Here is a 15,445-nt window from a genome sequence, read left to right on the forward strand (position 1 = left end):
AACCCTGCTGGGGTCACGCCAAGAGGCCCTGGGTGGAGGTCCTGTGGTTTTCTTCTTTTGCAGCTGTTTTTCTTCATGTCTCCTCTTTTTGTTTAATGCGTCATTATTCATTCACACACATTGAGAACGAAACATAAAATGCACTGTCTTGCGTAATATAATTTCAAAGATTACGGATTCTAGCCATTGCATTTTAGGAGTATTCCTTGGCTTTCCATTGGCCCCGGAAGAAGGGAAAATAAGTTTGTCAGTTCCAGGAGTGGCGTACGGGATCTAAATTTCCCCCCAATGTCTTCCCAGCACAAACCCTTTCTGTTGTAACCACTGTCAGACCATCAAGGACGGCTGAGGTTTTTGCACCTACAACGGGAAGGCTTGAAGATCTTGGCCCATGGACTTCCCTCTATCCTATGGCTCCTAGAACCATAAGGTTGCAGCCTTAAATTGGAGTACCTGGACATAGAGAACGTTAATTTCCATCAAATCATAGAGTTAGAAGGGTTCTCAGAGGCCATGTAGTCCAACCCCCTTCTCAATGCATGCGTGTGCATGTATGTGTTTTAGAGTGTGTGTAGATATACACACCCACAGACACACTGGTGAATTAGAACGGCATCCTGATTAAAGAAATGTGATGAATCGGTAGCTTAAATTTGTTGAAGGGCCAAAAAGTAACATACTTTCTTTGCAGGCAAAATAACGCATAGCTGGCATTTCAGAAGAGGCATTCTTTCCCCCAGCCTGTACGAGATAAGAGAGAATGCCTCTTTTTTATATGTTAGTGGGTACTTCAACAAAAAGTCTGCACGTGTGCGATGTGTATATAAGTCTACTGGCCCGATTAATTGGGGTCACCTTTTTTTAACCAATTAATAGTTGTTTTAATTTATTAGATTTAATTAATGAAGTATTGCAGCCCTAAATGTGAATGCAGGAAGCATCCGTATACTAAAAATCCTTATACCACCTACACCCAGTGCTGTTTACTCTGCCCAGGAGAAACTCTATCTCAGGCATATTGATATATTGATATAAATATAGGATAGCATGGAGTACACACCGCCTTGTAGACGTTATGGCTGTCGTCCCTCACCCAAGACAAATGAAACCACTTTGAGATTGGTTTCAAATGCGAGTGTATCAATATTGATGACAATGATAATTCGGTGGCCTGAAATTTCAATACACCTTTAAGCATGAGGGTCTCCTTTCTTACATCGAGGACGCGCACTGATGGGAAGAGATGTTTTTAAGAGCTGGGGGATTTCAGATGCAATCCGAAACGCACTTGCCTTAATGGTGAAGACATGAGTCTTCTTTCTGAGTCAGCCTGCTTAGGGCTGCACAGTGCAACGGCCATGCAGGCTGGGAATTAGGGATGTGCTCCGCTTCTAATCGGACCGGCGAATTAGAAGCGGAGCGGGGGGCTTCGCCTCCCCTTAAAGCGGAGGCGAAGAGGATTGGGGGGGCCGGCGGAACGTTGCGAAGAGGATCGAGGTGAAGGCGGATCCTTTGCCTCGATCCGGAGCTCCGCAAGAAAGGTAAGTGGGGTTTACCGGGCCCTGCCGCTGTCGCCCTTGCGGCGACAGCGGCAGGGCCCGGTAACCCCCCCTCCCTCCTCTCCCTTACCTGCATCCATCCGCGGTCCCTCGGCTTCTTCAATTGAGCCCGCGGCTCAACCAAGAAGTCTAGGCCGCACTTGCGGCCCAGACTTCCTGGTTGAGCCACGGGCTCAATTGAAGAAGCCGAGGGACTGCGGATGGACGCAGGTAAGGCCCCCCTCCCCCTTGGTCCCTTACCAGGCTCTGCAGGTAAGGGAGAGGAGGGAGGGGGCCTTACCTGGCGCCACTCCCCTCCACTGCTGAGCTCCGATTCGGGGAGCTCCGCGGCAAAGAGGAGCGGACTATGGGCGGAGTGGCGTGGAGCAGAGCGGGCCGATCCGAAATTTTCGGATCGGCCCGCGGGGCGGAGAAGGGGGTCCGTGCACACCCCTACTGGGAATGTTTGAAGTTGGCGTCCCAACATATCTGGAGGACCCCAGCTCAGGGAAGGCTGCCTTTAGCCAACCACAAATGGATTTTTGGACCCAGGGTGTGTGTTTGGGGGGGGGGGGGATATGTGTGTTTTGTGAAGAGCTATGACAGCCAAACTGTGAAAGGGGTACAGTTGTAGCATCCTCAGCATCCCTTTTTCTTATTGAAATAGCATCATTGTTTGGAGAAATCGTATCACAGTGTTTTTGCTAAATAAATGATTTTTGGTGCACATTTGCTCTTACGTCGTTTTTAAAAAAATCAAAAGCCAACAAACTTTACACAAAGAGTGTGTGAGAGTGTATAAGTACAACCTTGTTGGCAAGACCCATTTAAGCCCAGTATTCTGTTTCTAATAGCGAAAGCTCAAAAGCAGGCTGCAAAAGCAATGAACATCCCATGGTGGTCTTCAGCGTTCCATATACAAAGACAGATGGCTGTCTATAAGTGGAGGGTCGGAAACCGTGGGGATGGTGAAAAACTTCAGGAAAAACTTTGATGGTTAGAGCAGTACAACAATGGAACCAGTGACCTAGGGAGGTGGTGGGCTCTCCCACACTAGAGGCCTTCAAGAGGCAGCTGGACAGCCATCTGTCAGGGAGACCATTGAGTAGGAGGTTGGACTCGATGGCCTTATAAGCCCCTTCCAACTCTTCTATTCTATGATCTCTTCTCGACCATCCCAGAGTGCAGGACATGGAATCATGGGCTCAAATTACAAGAAGCCAGAGTCCAGTTGGACATCAGGAAACACGTCCTGACTGTTAGAGCAGTACGACAATGGAACCAGTTACCTAGGGAGGTTGTGGTCTCCCCCACACTGGAGGCATTCAAGAGGCAGCTGGACAGCCATCTGCCAGGGATGCTTTAAGGTGGATTCCTGCATTGAGCAGGGGGTTGGACTCGATGGCCTTATAGGCCCCTTCCAACACTACTATTCTATGATTCTGCTCCAACTTTCCGTCAGGGCTCTAAAGGTGGTTGAAACCTAGAGCAGATTCACACTCACCTGACATGCAGCCTCCGCTGAAAACCACGAAAGGAGGGGAGAACCCCGAAATAAGCCCAATGAATAAGCCCGCTCAGTAGGCAAAGGCTGCGAGTGACAGCTTAGAGCGGGATGGCAGAGGCGAATATAGAAAATTGGGCGGACGTGCGGATTGGAATAACCTCAAACGGGCACGGCTGGCTGCACAAGAGGATCAACAACCGTGACACTTTGCCGCAGGCCTTGCTTGCTGTTTCACAAGCCACGTTTAGAAGTGTAGAAAATCCTTAGTTCTACAGCAGGGATGGTAGGGGTGAAATGACACCCACCCCACCACACCCTACCAAGCCCTCCACAGGCGGGACGATGCAGTGGGCATGGCCATGCTCCCCCCAACCCATGGGTCTGATGCTGCGATTTACGTAACAAGAAATAGTCACCTTTAACTTCGCCCTACTTTCTTTTGGGATTTATGGAAGAAAAGATGAAAAAGAACCATGGGACCATATTTTTATATATGACGACAGCAGCAAGATTACTATATGCCCAAGGATGGAAGGGCAAAATGGTTCCCACAACAAAGGAATGGCTACTGAAGATGTTTGAGCTAGCGGAGATGGCGAAAACTCACGGCAATTATGAGAGAAAATTCGACTTTCAGATTTATAACTGAATGGGAACCTTTTGTAAACTTTACAAAGGGATGAGAAAAAGGTGACTTGTACATCTGTGGATTCAACCAGTAACCGAAGATCCACGTTTTTAAGAACCACGAGTCCTAGTCCAAGAATAACTAGAGTTAACCCTGTGAGTTAGGCACCCAACATATCCAATAAGGCTGGATGGAAAACACTCTGAACTCTGGGAGTGTTCCGTTAAATTTCTCGCAACCTGCCAGCGTCAGTCAATCCTCGTCTACTTCATTGGACAGGACAGCAAATCTTTATTGACTCCAAGTGCTTTTAAAGTACAGAAGAACAGCTATACAGAGATGACACATTTGTGCTTCAACAGTTCCAAACATTGAAGGTTTGAGAATTAAAACGACTTCCACAACAGAACTTTTGGAAATTTTTCCTCCTTTTCGATAAAGTATCGTTTTAATATAAATAACTGATAAAAACAACAAAAAACAACATGTCTAAATTAAAAAAAGGAGACCCTTGAAGCAGTTGCAATGCTAAATTTTAAAAAAAGGGGGGCGAAATGGGTGGGGTGAGGTGGCTGACGAAACAGTTACCAGTGCAAAATGAACACAGCCTTTGCCCTAAGAATATATAATATTACAGGCAAGGGAATACAGGTAAATGGACAACAAGAACAGTAGTAAATAAGGAAAGTTTTTCTTCTCTTCACTGAGATATTCCAGGACAGCTTTCCCCAACCTGGTGGCCCCTCCATGTGTTGGACTACATTTCCCATCATCCTATGGGATTATAAGAGTACCCCAATATATCTGGGGTGCACCAATTTGGAGAAGTTTGTTCTAGGAAGAGAAGGCAATGCCCTGGGATAGATGAGAATAGAAGTGGGTGAGGAACAACCAAAGACAGGAGGAGAACACACACAAAAATGTTTCCCTGAACAACAGCAGCAGCGAAAATGAAATAAAAAATAAAATCACAGTAAGCTAACGCAGCCATTGTGGGGAGGAAAATGCAAGCAATGTGAAAAAGGACCGAGTTCACCACTTTACTCCAAGCTTGCAATGAGATCACGAGACACAATTATTTAATTCATATACATCCTGTCTGCAGCGGGAAGAGGGAGGGGTTGAAGAAGGTGATTAGCAAAGGGAAGGGTTTTAGGCGCCTGCCACAGCCAGAAATATTTCACTACTGGACAACAACGGCAAAAAAAATTAGAAGAAAAGGAAGCGATCAAAAGAAATTACGTTGTTCGCATTTGGGTGAAGTGGGGGCAGAGAATGAGATCACCCAGTCAAAGTACATCTTTGACCTCTACATTTTTAAATCCCACACTTCGAGCAGGCTGTTTAAGCCTCACACGTAAAACTTTCCCTTTTGAATGTAATGGGATGTAGAAGTGTTTTCACTTTGACAGGAGTGTTGCTCAGCTTTTAGTACCTTTTCATTTCTTTTCCCACCCACCCTCCTATATCTATCTGCCTAGCTTCATTGGATACCAAGACCTAAAAATAAAATTAAAAAAAAGCTCTCTTCCATTTTATTTCATTTCCCCCATCCTGACAAGACAGAAAGGGAGGCGTTGGCCACAATCCAATCCAGAGCTGAGCGTGCCTTTAAGCGCATTTTAAACCCGCTGGTTTAAGGCGGGCTGGGTTGGACCCACATTTAAGACGTTCAAATCAATGGGAAATATGTTAGTCTTGAGTCTCCACTGATTTCAAGGGCCCTGTTCTAAGCATGACTAAATCTGGATCCGACCCGGCTAAATGGTGTGTGATGGATCAGCACCAAACTAGAGGTTTGCATTGGCTCTAATAGAAGACGACCTTGTTTGGGTGAAAATAATAATAAAGGCATCAAAGATTCCTGGCAAAACTTACACCTCCAGGACAAGTGTATTGCTTCCCTGCAAGCATCTCGGTCATTTTTTCTTTCCCCACCTCTTGCTATTTGAGGCAAGGATCCTTCATTACTCTACTGAAACCTGTTCCCCTTTCCTGACAGTTTTCGTTGCCTTTCAAGGTTGCCACAATGACGCCACCCACAAATCCTTCAATTCAGTGAAACGGGAGGCCGAAAAAGCACCGCTTGCCGCCTTCCACAAATTCAACATAATGCAATCTCTAAAGCACCCTTTCACAGCAATGCAGGAAAGAGGGCAGTCACTAAACTGTCCATCATGGACAGCAAACGCCTATTTTCAATTGGATTGTCCCTGCAAGCTGCTCCTCCTGAAGAGGCAAAGAAGGGTGGGCCGCTGCTGATTTCTGGAATCCGGTTGGTATCCTTAAATGCCCACTTCAGGGACTCGGACGTGCCAGATAAACACAGCCGATTTCTCTACTCAGCAAAGCCAAGGAGACAGCTGAGGTTGAAGACAGACTACAGGGGTGGTTTGAGACAGAAACATCTCTGCCCTTAACACGCTAACTGTTAGAACGTTGGTCTAACTTGAATCAGTTTATGCATAGCGCAATATTTCAAACACCCCTTCTCGTTAGGGCATCATCTGGTTCTACTAAATTCATTTTATTACGCCGTTTTTCAAAACTTTCCCTAGGTAAGGGTTTTGTCAATATATCAGCTATCATTTCTTTTGATGAACAATACTCCTTTTTAACAAAACCCTTCTGGCACAAGTGTCTTATTCTGTTTCTGGCTGAGAAAGAAACTCCCTATATATTAAACGGTTATCTTTCTATATGTCACATATAACTCCTAACAGAGTTATCTATAACTCATAACAGAGTTATAGAGAGAGAGTTTTTCTAATACTTAAACACACACACACACACACACACACATCTATTCCTCTTTGTCAAATCGGTTGGACACATTTGCGATGTAGCACGGAAAACGGTCGAAACGGTTGAACAGAGGTGAGTCCGCCTGTGCGCCACGATCCCTCTATCAAGCGATGTCGTGGAACAAGCGCAAAAAAACCGGTTGCTTCTGTACAGTCAGGCTACCTGCAAACACACACACACACACACACACCTTGCAACATGGTCTACTGTAACGCATCCAGGATGATCAGGGGTCTGGAAACAAAGCCCTATGAAGAGAGACTGAAAGAACTGGGCCTGTTTAGCCTGGAGAAGAGAAGATTGAGGGGAGGCATGAGAGCACTCTTCAAATACTTAAAAGGTTGTCACACAGAGGAGGGCCAGGATCTCTTCTCGATCCTCCCAGAGTGCAGGACACGGAATAACAGGCTCAAGTTAAAGGAAGCCAGATTCCAGCTGGACATCAGGAAAAACTTCCTGACTGTTAGAGCAGTACGACAATAGAACCAGTTACCTAGGGAGGTGGTGGGCTCTCCCACGCTAGAGGCATTCAAGAGGCAGCTGGACAACCATCTGTGAGGGATGCTTTAGGGTGGATTCCTGCCTTGAGCAGGGGGTTGGACTCGATGGCCTTGTAGGCCCCTTCCAACTCTGCAATTCTATGATTCCCCCAGGTAGACGGTTTCTGCCATGCCTGTGTGTGCATCCATAAACCCTAGCTCTTGCGTCTCTTCAGACCGTGTGTGTGTGTGTAAGCACTGCCACTTGCCTGCAGGACCTGAAGGAGCGAGAGAGTAAAGCTAGAAACAAGCTACAAAGTATACGATTTTATATTAGGTGCAAAGGAGCCACTTCCAAACAAGCCAAGAATCAACATTTCAGAGGAAATCTGCAACGGGGCAGCCTAGTCTTCCCCCGATGTGTTGAACTACAACTCTCATCATGCTGGGTAGGGATGATGTAAGCTGCAGTCCAACACATCTGTAGGGGACCAGGTTAGGAAACCCTACTAAAGGGGCCGGTGTTCCCCAAACTAAAGTTCCCAGGATTTAACAGAGGAAAAGGGGACTGGCTCTTAAATCTGGACTAGTCTGTCATGAGGCTACACTTTAACTATTTGTTGCCAACATTGTCACAGGACGGAAAAGCTTGGAGCCTTTACACACCCTGCCAAGTTGACCCTCATGGACCCTGCCCAACTGACAACCCCTCCACCCCTGCCACTCTCCAGAACATGGAGTCAGAGAGAAAGGGCCTGTTCTGATGACACGCTAAACCATGGTTAGGCCGCTAACCCTTTTGTAGCAAATGGGTGCTAGCAAGCGTGCTTAAACTGTGGTTTAAGCTGCTGGACAAGCATCCATCAGGGATGCTTTAAGGCGGATTCCTGCACTGAGCAGGAGGTTGGACTCGATGGCCTTGTGGGCCCCTTCCAACTCTACTGTTCTATGATTCTACCAGGCCAGGTAATCGAGGGGGCTGAGAAAGCAGTCCTTAACATGAGAATTGGAGTGTTACAAAGGTGAGATCCTGTTTACAACTGTGAGAAGTCAAAGGGTTGGGTCAATGTCTACATCAAGTTATTCTGGGGCTCTGATCTACATCAGAACACAATGGAACCAATGATCTAGGGAAGTCTTGGGCTCTCTCACACTAGAGGCCTTCAAGAGGCAGCTGGACAGCCATCTGTCAGGGATGCTTTAGGGTGGATTCCTGCATTGAGCTGGGGGTTGGACTCGATGGCCTCATAGGCCCCTTCCAACTCTACTATTCTAGGATTCTATGTAGCCATGTGGTCATGGCACACCAAGTTGTGGTTCACAGACACACTAAGCCATAATGTTTAGCTCAAAATGCTTCGCGTGTCGTCTAAACAGGGTCAAAGTAATGATGCAATGCTTAGAAAACTGGACTTTAGACCTGGATTCAAATCCACCTTGGGTTAATCACTATCTCTCAGCCAGTGTGGCGTAGTGGCTAAAGTGTTGGACTGAGAGTTGGGAGATCCGGGTTCTAGTCCCCACTCAGCCATGGAAGCCCACTGGGTGACTTTGAGCCAGTCACAGACTCTCAGTCCAACCCACCTCGCAGGGTTGTTGTTGTGAGGATAAAATGGAGAGGAGGAGGAGGTTTATGACCGCCACCTTGGGTTCCTTGGAGGAAAAAAGGCGGGATATAAATGCAATAAATAAAAATAAATAAATCTCTCAGCCTAACCACCTTCACAGGGTTGTTGAGCGCATCAAATCACCACGTGCTACTTGGAGGAAGGGTGGGCTAAAACTCTCAATCAATGACAGGATTCAGAAACAAAGCAATCCTTTCCTGTTGTGTGTGTGTTTTGCACTGAAGTGCTACGCTAAGAATCCAAGGACGCTCGCTTGCTAACTTCCTCAGGCCAACTGAAAACCGTAAGTGATCACCGTAAATGCTGGTGATACAAAGGAGAGCAGTAATGGTTCCTTTGCAGTTGGGATGCGAGTGGTGCAAGACTGAAGGAAGGCTAGTCCAGGGATGTGGAATTGCAAACACAGCTGCATTTCACATATTCCCCCCGAAAGAGACGGCGGGAAGCAACCAAAGGAAAACCCAGGGAGAACTCCTTCCGGAAGCCAACCACCTACACACTGATAAACTCAAGAAATACAAAAGCAAGGCGACAATTCTAACAGCAGACGCGCCAGAGCGGGGAGGGAGGGAGGGACAGAGGGAGGGAAAGAGGGAGAAATTACAGGATTTCCAAAACGCAAGCAAATTCCAACGCGAAGGAGAGAACATTCACAGTTTGCATCTGAGGTTAGGTACAAGATCACATAGCCATAAATATAAAGTCACGAGCATTCGTCCATCCAGGCAGAGGAAGAAAACACAAAACAAAATGGAAAAAAACCCCACATTATTTTAAAAATAACCAGCATCATCGCATAATCGCCAAGGACAAAGCAATGGGTACTTCGGAAATGGAAGTTTGGTTTCGGCGGTTTATTTCGTCAGATACATACGGAGATAATATCTATATTATAGAATATATTATTCTTTTTTTTCCCCTTTAGACACAATGCATATTATTATTATTTTCCTGTCTTATTTACCTTTGCTTCAAATGGAGGAGGGTGAAAGAGACGGGAGGGGAAGGAGAGGGAACTGAAAGGGAAACACCGCCAAAAACACGAGAGCAGAAATGGATCTACGGCCAAGGAATTCGGCAGCAGAGACTGCAGAGCTGGAACGACGGGAGACACAGAAGTCACATCGCTGCTTTTTTGGTGGTGGTTGGGGGGTGGGGGGGAGAGGGGGAGAAAGAGAAAGGGATGGGGGAGGTGTATTGGTGTGGGTTGGCGGGTTTTTGTTTTTTAACTGCTGCTTTCTTCGTCCGTTTTATTCAGTTTCTTCAGGGTGTCCAGCAGTTTCTGTGGGGTGAGGACATGAGTGGAGCCTGCAAGGAGGGCGGGGAAAGTAGGGGAAGACAAGAGAGGGTTATTAGACTCCCAAACAGGAGATCGGAGCAGGGGGAGATTATCAGTCTATAGGGCAGGGGCTTAAAGGACCCCGGATCCCTTCGTGGGAGGAGGCTATCCCACCCATTTGCTGAGCAAACTCATCCAGGCGCCTCACTCGCCCCACCCAACACAACCGTTACAGTCCTCGAAGTTTAAGAGTCTTACAAGACAGTGGGGTGAAAAATGGGCCCCAAATGGTCACCCACACACCCACAGGGTTGTGCATGGGGCAGCCCCACTAAGGTAGAGGGAGGATTTTGTGGGCCCCTTAACGTGTGACCCCTCCACGCAGGTGTAAAATTTTACTGTGGAAGTGGTGGCAGTGGTGGTGGGAATCCATCTTTGACATTCGGGCCCCTTACCTGTCGCAGGACAGCGAACCGATTGGTCTTTTAATTGGAAGAAATGCTTGCAAAATGTAAGCCTATGGAACTACAATTACGACTAGTGCGGAACGTAAACCGGTAAGGAAGTTAAAATTATAAAACCAAAACAAAGGAAAGAAAAGAATATATATATATATATAGAGAGAGAGAGAAATATCACGTTAGCGATCTTTCCGAGAAGTGCAGTGAAGGAATGGAGGCATGGGGAACGGGGTGCAGTTCACTGCGGTTCATGGGACGCCAGCGTCGAGTGCGAAGAGAGAGAGAGAGAGAGAGAGAGAGAGCAGTGGTTGTGTGGATCATGAGGCCCGCGCATGCAGTGGTGAGGGGCGGGCCTTTGGAGGAAGGACCGCCCCTTCCCCTCCCACCTAGGGAAGGAGGGGAGAGCCAAATTAAAATAGTATTAAGTGTACTTGAAAATGTGCATTGTTCTGAGAGATGGAGAAGAGGGTGAAAGGGACTGGACAAGAAGAAGATGTATTGCCGGAAGCCAGACTTTTCGATACACCTGGACAAAATCTGCATCGCTGGAAGACAGGAAGGATTAAAAAAAAAAAACCAAGGATCCCACCAGGATAATTTGGATGAGGGGTGATGAGGCAATGACAATTTCCTTCTGGGGCACCCGGTGGCAGCCGTATGGAGAACTCCCCTGGCCAGTCAGCAGAGGACCATCGAGGAGGAACGAAACTAAAAGCGGTCCAAGCCCAATTCAAAGAACTAGTATTAACATTTAAAACCCCAAACGGCTTGGGGCCAGGCTAGCTGAAGAGATGCCTCCTCCCATATGTACCTGCCTGCACCCTAAGATCATCTCCTGGGGGCCTTGCCTCCCACCCAGGCAACCTCTTGGCAGGTGAATCAAAGTTGCCCAAACCCTAAGGTCACCCTTAGGGGTCCTTCTCCGTGAGCCCCTGCCAAAGGAAGTGGGACAGGTGGCTACCAGGAGCAGGGCCTTCTCTACTGTGGCACCCCAGCTGTGGAATGAGCTCCCTAGAGAGGTTCGCCTGGCCACTACACTATACTCTTTTAGACGCCAGGTGAAGACCTTCTTATTGTCTCAGCATTTTAACAGTCCAGCAACTTAATTTTAACTTGCCGTTTTAAATCGGTATTAATTTTTGCACTGCTGCTAGATTTGATCCTGGCCGTGTTTTTATATTGAATTTTATACTATGCTTTGATATTTTATATTATGCTTTTAATTTTTGTAAACCGTCCAGAGAGCTTTGGCGATTCGGCGGGATAAAAATGCAATAAATAAAATAAAATAAATAAGCTAAGCAAGAGGCTGAGTCACTCCTGGGAGACCATGCAACCACCGTGGTAAAAGAAAACCCCAAATAATTCTCAACACCTGTATGAAGCTACAGTTCTACACCTGTACAACATCCCTCAGGGTTTTGGAGGGGGGGGGGAACGGTTGACATTTAAAGCCAATTTCAAAGCGGTTTAGAACTGTAGCGTCAAACAGAAGCCTCCCAAGGTAAATGTGTGAGCTGGCATTTTGCTAGGGGAGTTTTCTCCTCTGTCTTATTTCTGGGTTAAAGAAGACAGTAATTCAGAAACCGGTCGCTGTTGGTGTGAAGGCTCGGCAAATTCTGGCTAAAAGAGATTCATGGGATAGGTTTTGATGGAAGCAGTGTTGGGCACATTTTCAAAATTGTAGTTTAAAAAAAAAAAACGCAAGCATTTTCTCATCCAAAGAACCCAAAAACGGAAAAGGAAAAAATGAGAGAGACAAAAGGGGAGGCAGAGAGAGAAAAGGGGAGGCAGGCAGAGAGGGAAAAGGGGAGGCAGGCAGAGAGGGAAAAGGGGAGGCAGGCAGAGAGGGAAAAGGGGAGGCAGAGAGGGAAAAGGGGAGGCAGAGAGGGAAAAGGGGAGGCAGTCAGAGAGAGAAAAGGGGAGGCAGTCAGAGAGAGACAAGGGGAGGCAGTCAGAGAGAGACAAGGGGAGGCAGTCAGAGAGAGACAAGGGGAGGCAGTCAGAGAGAGACAAGGGGAGGCAGAGAGAGAGAGACAAGGGGAGGCAGTCAGAGAGAGACAAGGGGAGGCAGTCAGAGAGAAAAGGGGAGGCAGTCAGAGAGAGACAAGGGGAGGCAGTCAGAGAGAGACAAGGGGAGGCAGTCAGAGAGAGACAAGGGGAGGCAGAGAGAGAGAGACAAGGGGAGGCAGTCAGAGAGAGAAAAGGGGAGGCAGTCAGAGAGAGAAAAGGGGAGGCAGGCAGAGAGAGAAAAGGGGAGGCAGGCAGAGAGAGAAAAGGGGAGGCAGGCAGAGAGAGAAAAGGGGAGGCAGAGAGAGAAAAGGGGAGTCAGAGAGAGAAAAGGGAAGGCAGAGAGAGAAAAGGGAGGCAGAGAGAGAAAAGGGGAGACAGAGAGAGAAAAGGGAGACAGAGAAAGAGAGAGGTGATGTAAGAATCAAAGAAGCCCTTCTGAAGGGGAAGAGTTTCTTTTCTGTAGTAAGCTGCTTTTACTTTTTGTTTGCTTTCTTTGGCTCTCATTCCATTGTTGGAGCCTGCTCCTCAAAAGATACCCTAGTGGAATCTCTGAAGTCGGGGTGCCTCAGATCCATGAGAAATTTGTTGGGAGTAAGAATGTGAGTAGAACCTGTGAGAGAACAGAGTGTGGACTGACTCCTTGCACAGAAAAAAAAAATACAGTCAGAAGGAATATGCCCCCAAAAAAACAAAAAACAAAAAGATTTAAAGGTCCTTTACGTATTTCATATCATCAGAGGTTATCGGTACAAAAAGCCAGTGAGGATGTGTGAAGAAGCCAAGGAGAGAGACAGACACACACCGAGAGACAGAGCGAAACAGACCCACGACGGACAGACGGACGGACAAATCGGGAAAGTATTGTCACGGCATGCAGGGAAATGCAATAGACAGGGCTGGGTTTTGGCAATCACCGCCAGGCCTCCGTGAAGTGTGCTTGCAGCAGGGATCCATTTGGGATTTAGGAACAAACTAGACCAGGATCTCTTCTCGAACATCCCAGAGTGCAGGACACGGAATAACGTGCTCAAGTGACAGGAAGCCAGATTCCGCCTGGACATCAGGAAAAACTTCCTGACTGTTAGAGCAGTACGACAATGGAACCAGTTACCTAGGGAGGTTGTGGGCTCTCCCACACTAGAAGCATTCAAGAGGCAGCTGGACAGCCATCTGTCAGGTATGCTTAAAGGCGGATTCCTGCATTGAGCAGGGGGTTGGACTCGATGGCCTTGTAGGCTCCTTCCAACTCTACTGTTCTATGATTCTAGACATAATGTTTGTCACCTAATTTCCCCTTGCGTCGTAGATTTTTTTTTAAAAAAAAAATGCTGGCAATTGGGGGTGGGGAGAGACACTGGATGGTGGCTCTGCCATTCCAAGCCCAATTCAAAGTGCTGATTTTGCCCTTTAAAGCCCTAAACGGTTTGGGACCAAATTATTTGATGGGCCACCTTCACCCATATCAGCCTGCCAGCACTGTGAGATCAGAAAGGGAGACCTTTCTCACCTGCCCACGAATGAGAGAAATTAGGTGGATGTCCATACCGGAGAGGGCCTTCTCAGGAATGGCCCCCACACCTGTGGAAAAAACTCCCACTGGAGGCCCGCCATGCACCATCCTTGCAGGCTTTTAAGAAGGCCTTCTCATCATGAGTACAGTTTTGCTGCAATTGCAATTGCTGTTCTTGATGGCTTTATTATGAGCTTTTATTGTTTTCGACTGCTAGTTTACTGCATATGCTTTTATTGCTTTTCATGTTTTAAACTGTTTTTATGCGTTTTATTGCTGTAAGCCGCCTTGTGAGGGCTTTCTGCCCTGAAAAGCGGCCAAGAAATGTTTTAAATAAGTCATAACTAATAAACTTTAGGAGAGGAGGAAAAATCTGTGCAAAAGCCAGGAACGTCTAAAAATCAGAGGTTGGAAGAAAGGTCACGTGGAAACACCAGAGGACTGCGTTGAGACCACAGGCGGGCTGGGTTTGAAGTTAGACTCCCCTGTCTTAAAAGGAGAGAGAATGTCCTTTTCTGACAGCCTCTTTTGTCCACCCATATCTTCCGCCTGGATGAGTTTTTGATGGCTGGCTCCAATTACCGAGGTGTTTGGCTTCGGGTTTTTGAGATTGTTATTGTGCTTCATCGATAGCTGTGCTTCGATTTTAATTCCATTTTGTTTTAAGTCCCTCACGAGGCCCAAAAGCCGGCACAGAAACGCCGTCGTGAATGCATAAAGAAATCGGCCTGGTTCAACGTCGCAGGAGGCCCGGAGGCGGTTTGCTCTCCCGCCCAGAAAGAATGCAAGATGGTGCCTTGACGAACATTTAAAAAAAAAAAACCATCCATGCAGGTAGCGCAGATCGCAGGGCGGAAAAATGCCGTCGTTAAAACATCAGAAGCTACATTTTAAAAAGTTACCCGCCACATACACACAGACGCACGCAGAGGGAGGAGAGAGATGCAACATGGCTGACCGGATATATGAGGTGTGAAGCGGAGCGAGAAAGAGAGTTGAGATCAAGCAGCGGAAAAATACAGTGAGCAGAAGAGGAGGTGAGATAGGATTGGGATTGAGGTAAACTGCGGGTTACAGGGCTACTCCAGGTCCCATAAGCCACTACAGGCCTGCATCTGATTGGTGCGATTAGCCTGAGGTTTTGGGGAGGATTGCAATCTCCAGGGTGGGAGGAAAATTCTAAGATCTTTCCGGGTGTTGGGAACTTTTATGTGCCGCCGTTGCCAAGGGACATTGTTAAGGCAGCTACAAATGCTGCTGGTCTCCTTCCCGAAGCGATTGAGACAATGCTTTTAGTGACCACGAGGCATTTTTTTTCCTTCAGGAAAAGAAAGCAAGCCCTTGGCCACCTCACTTTTATCGGAGGGAAGACCTCAAAAGAAGTCTGACTGCCCACCACCGCCGAAAATCGCCAAATATCACACGCACACTTTTGCGGAAGGGCTATGTTCTCGTGAAAGGGAAGGGTGGCTATTCAGCTCAGCGCTGAGGACTCAACATGACTGAATAAAATGCAGAAAATGGTCCTGCGTGCAGAAAACTAGCAGGTCAGAGTCAGTTCAAGGCTATCCACACACACCCAAGATGCAAGTTTTCT

General features: G+C 47.2%; 2 protein-coding genes across 3 annotated transcripts in view; both read right to left on the reverse strand.

Moving 5' to 3' along the window:
- NIBAN2 (niban apoptosis regulator 2) overlaps window positions 1-15,445 on the reverse strand; it is a 413,466-nt gene that overhangs the window by 216,403 nt on the left and 181,618 nt on the right. The window lies entirely within an intron of this gene.
- The window catches only part of STXBP1 (syntaxin binding protein 1), a 62,435-nt gene continuing 56,344 nt past the window's right edge, over window positions 9,355-15,445 (reverse strand). The window contains exon 19 of one of the 2 annotated variants that reach the window (XM_063144781.1): window positions 9,355-9,893. In XM_063144781.1, the coding sequence (XP_063000851.1) occupies window positions 9,811-9,893 (83 nt within the window). In that variant the 3' untranslated portion in view covers window positions 9,355-9,810. Of the gene's footprint in view, window positions 9,894-12,742; window positions 12,949-15,445 lie in introns of those variants that run through there. The other variant, XM_063144780.1, reaches the window with a different exon arrangement.

This window comes from Elgaria multicarinata, chromosome 19 (assembly GCF_023053635.1).
Source record: "Elgaria multicarinata webbii isolate HBS135686 ecotype San Diego chromosome 19, rElgMul1.1.pri, whole genome shotgun sequence".
NCBI lineage: Eukaryota > Metazoa > Chordata > Lepidosauria > Squamata > Anguidae > Elgaria > Elgaria multicarinata.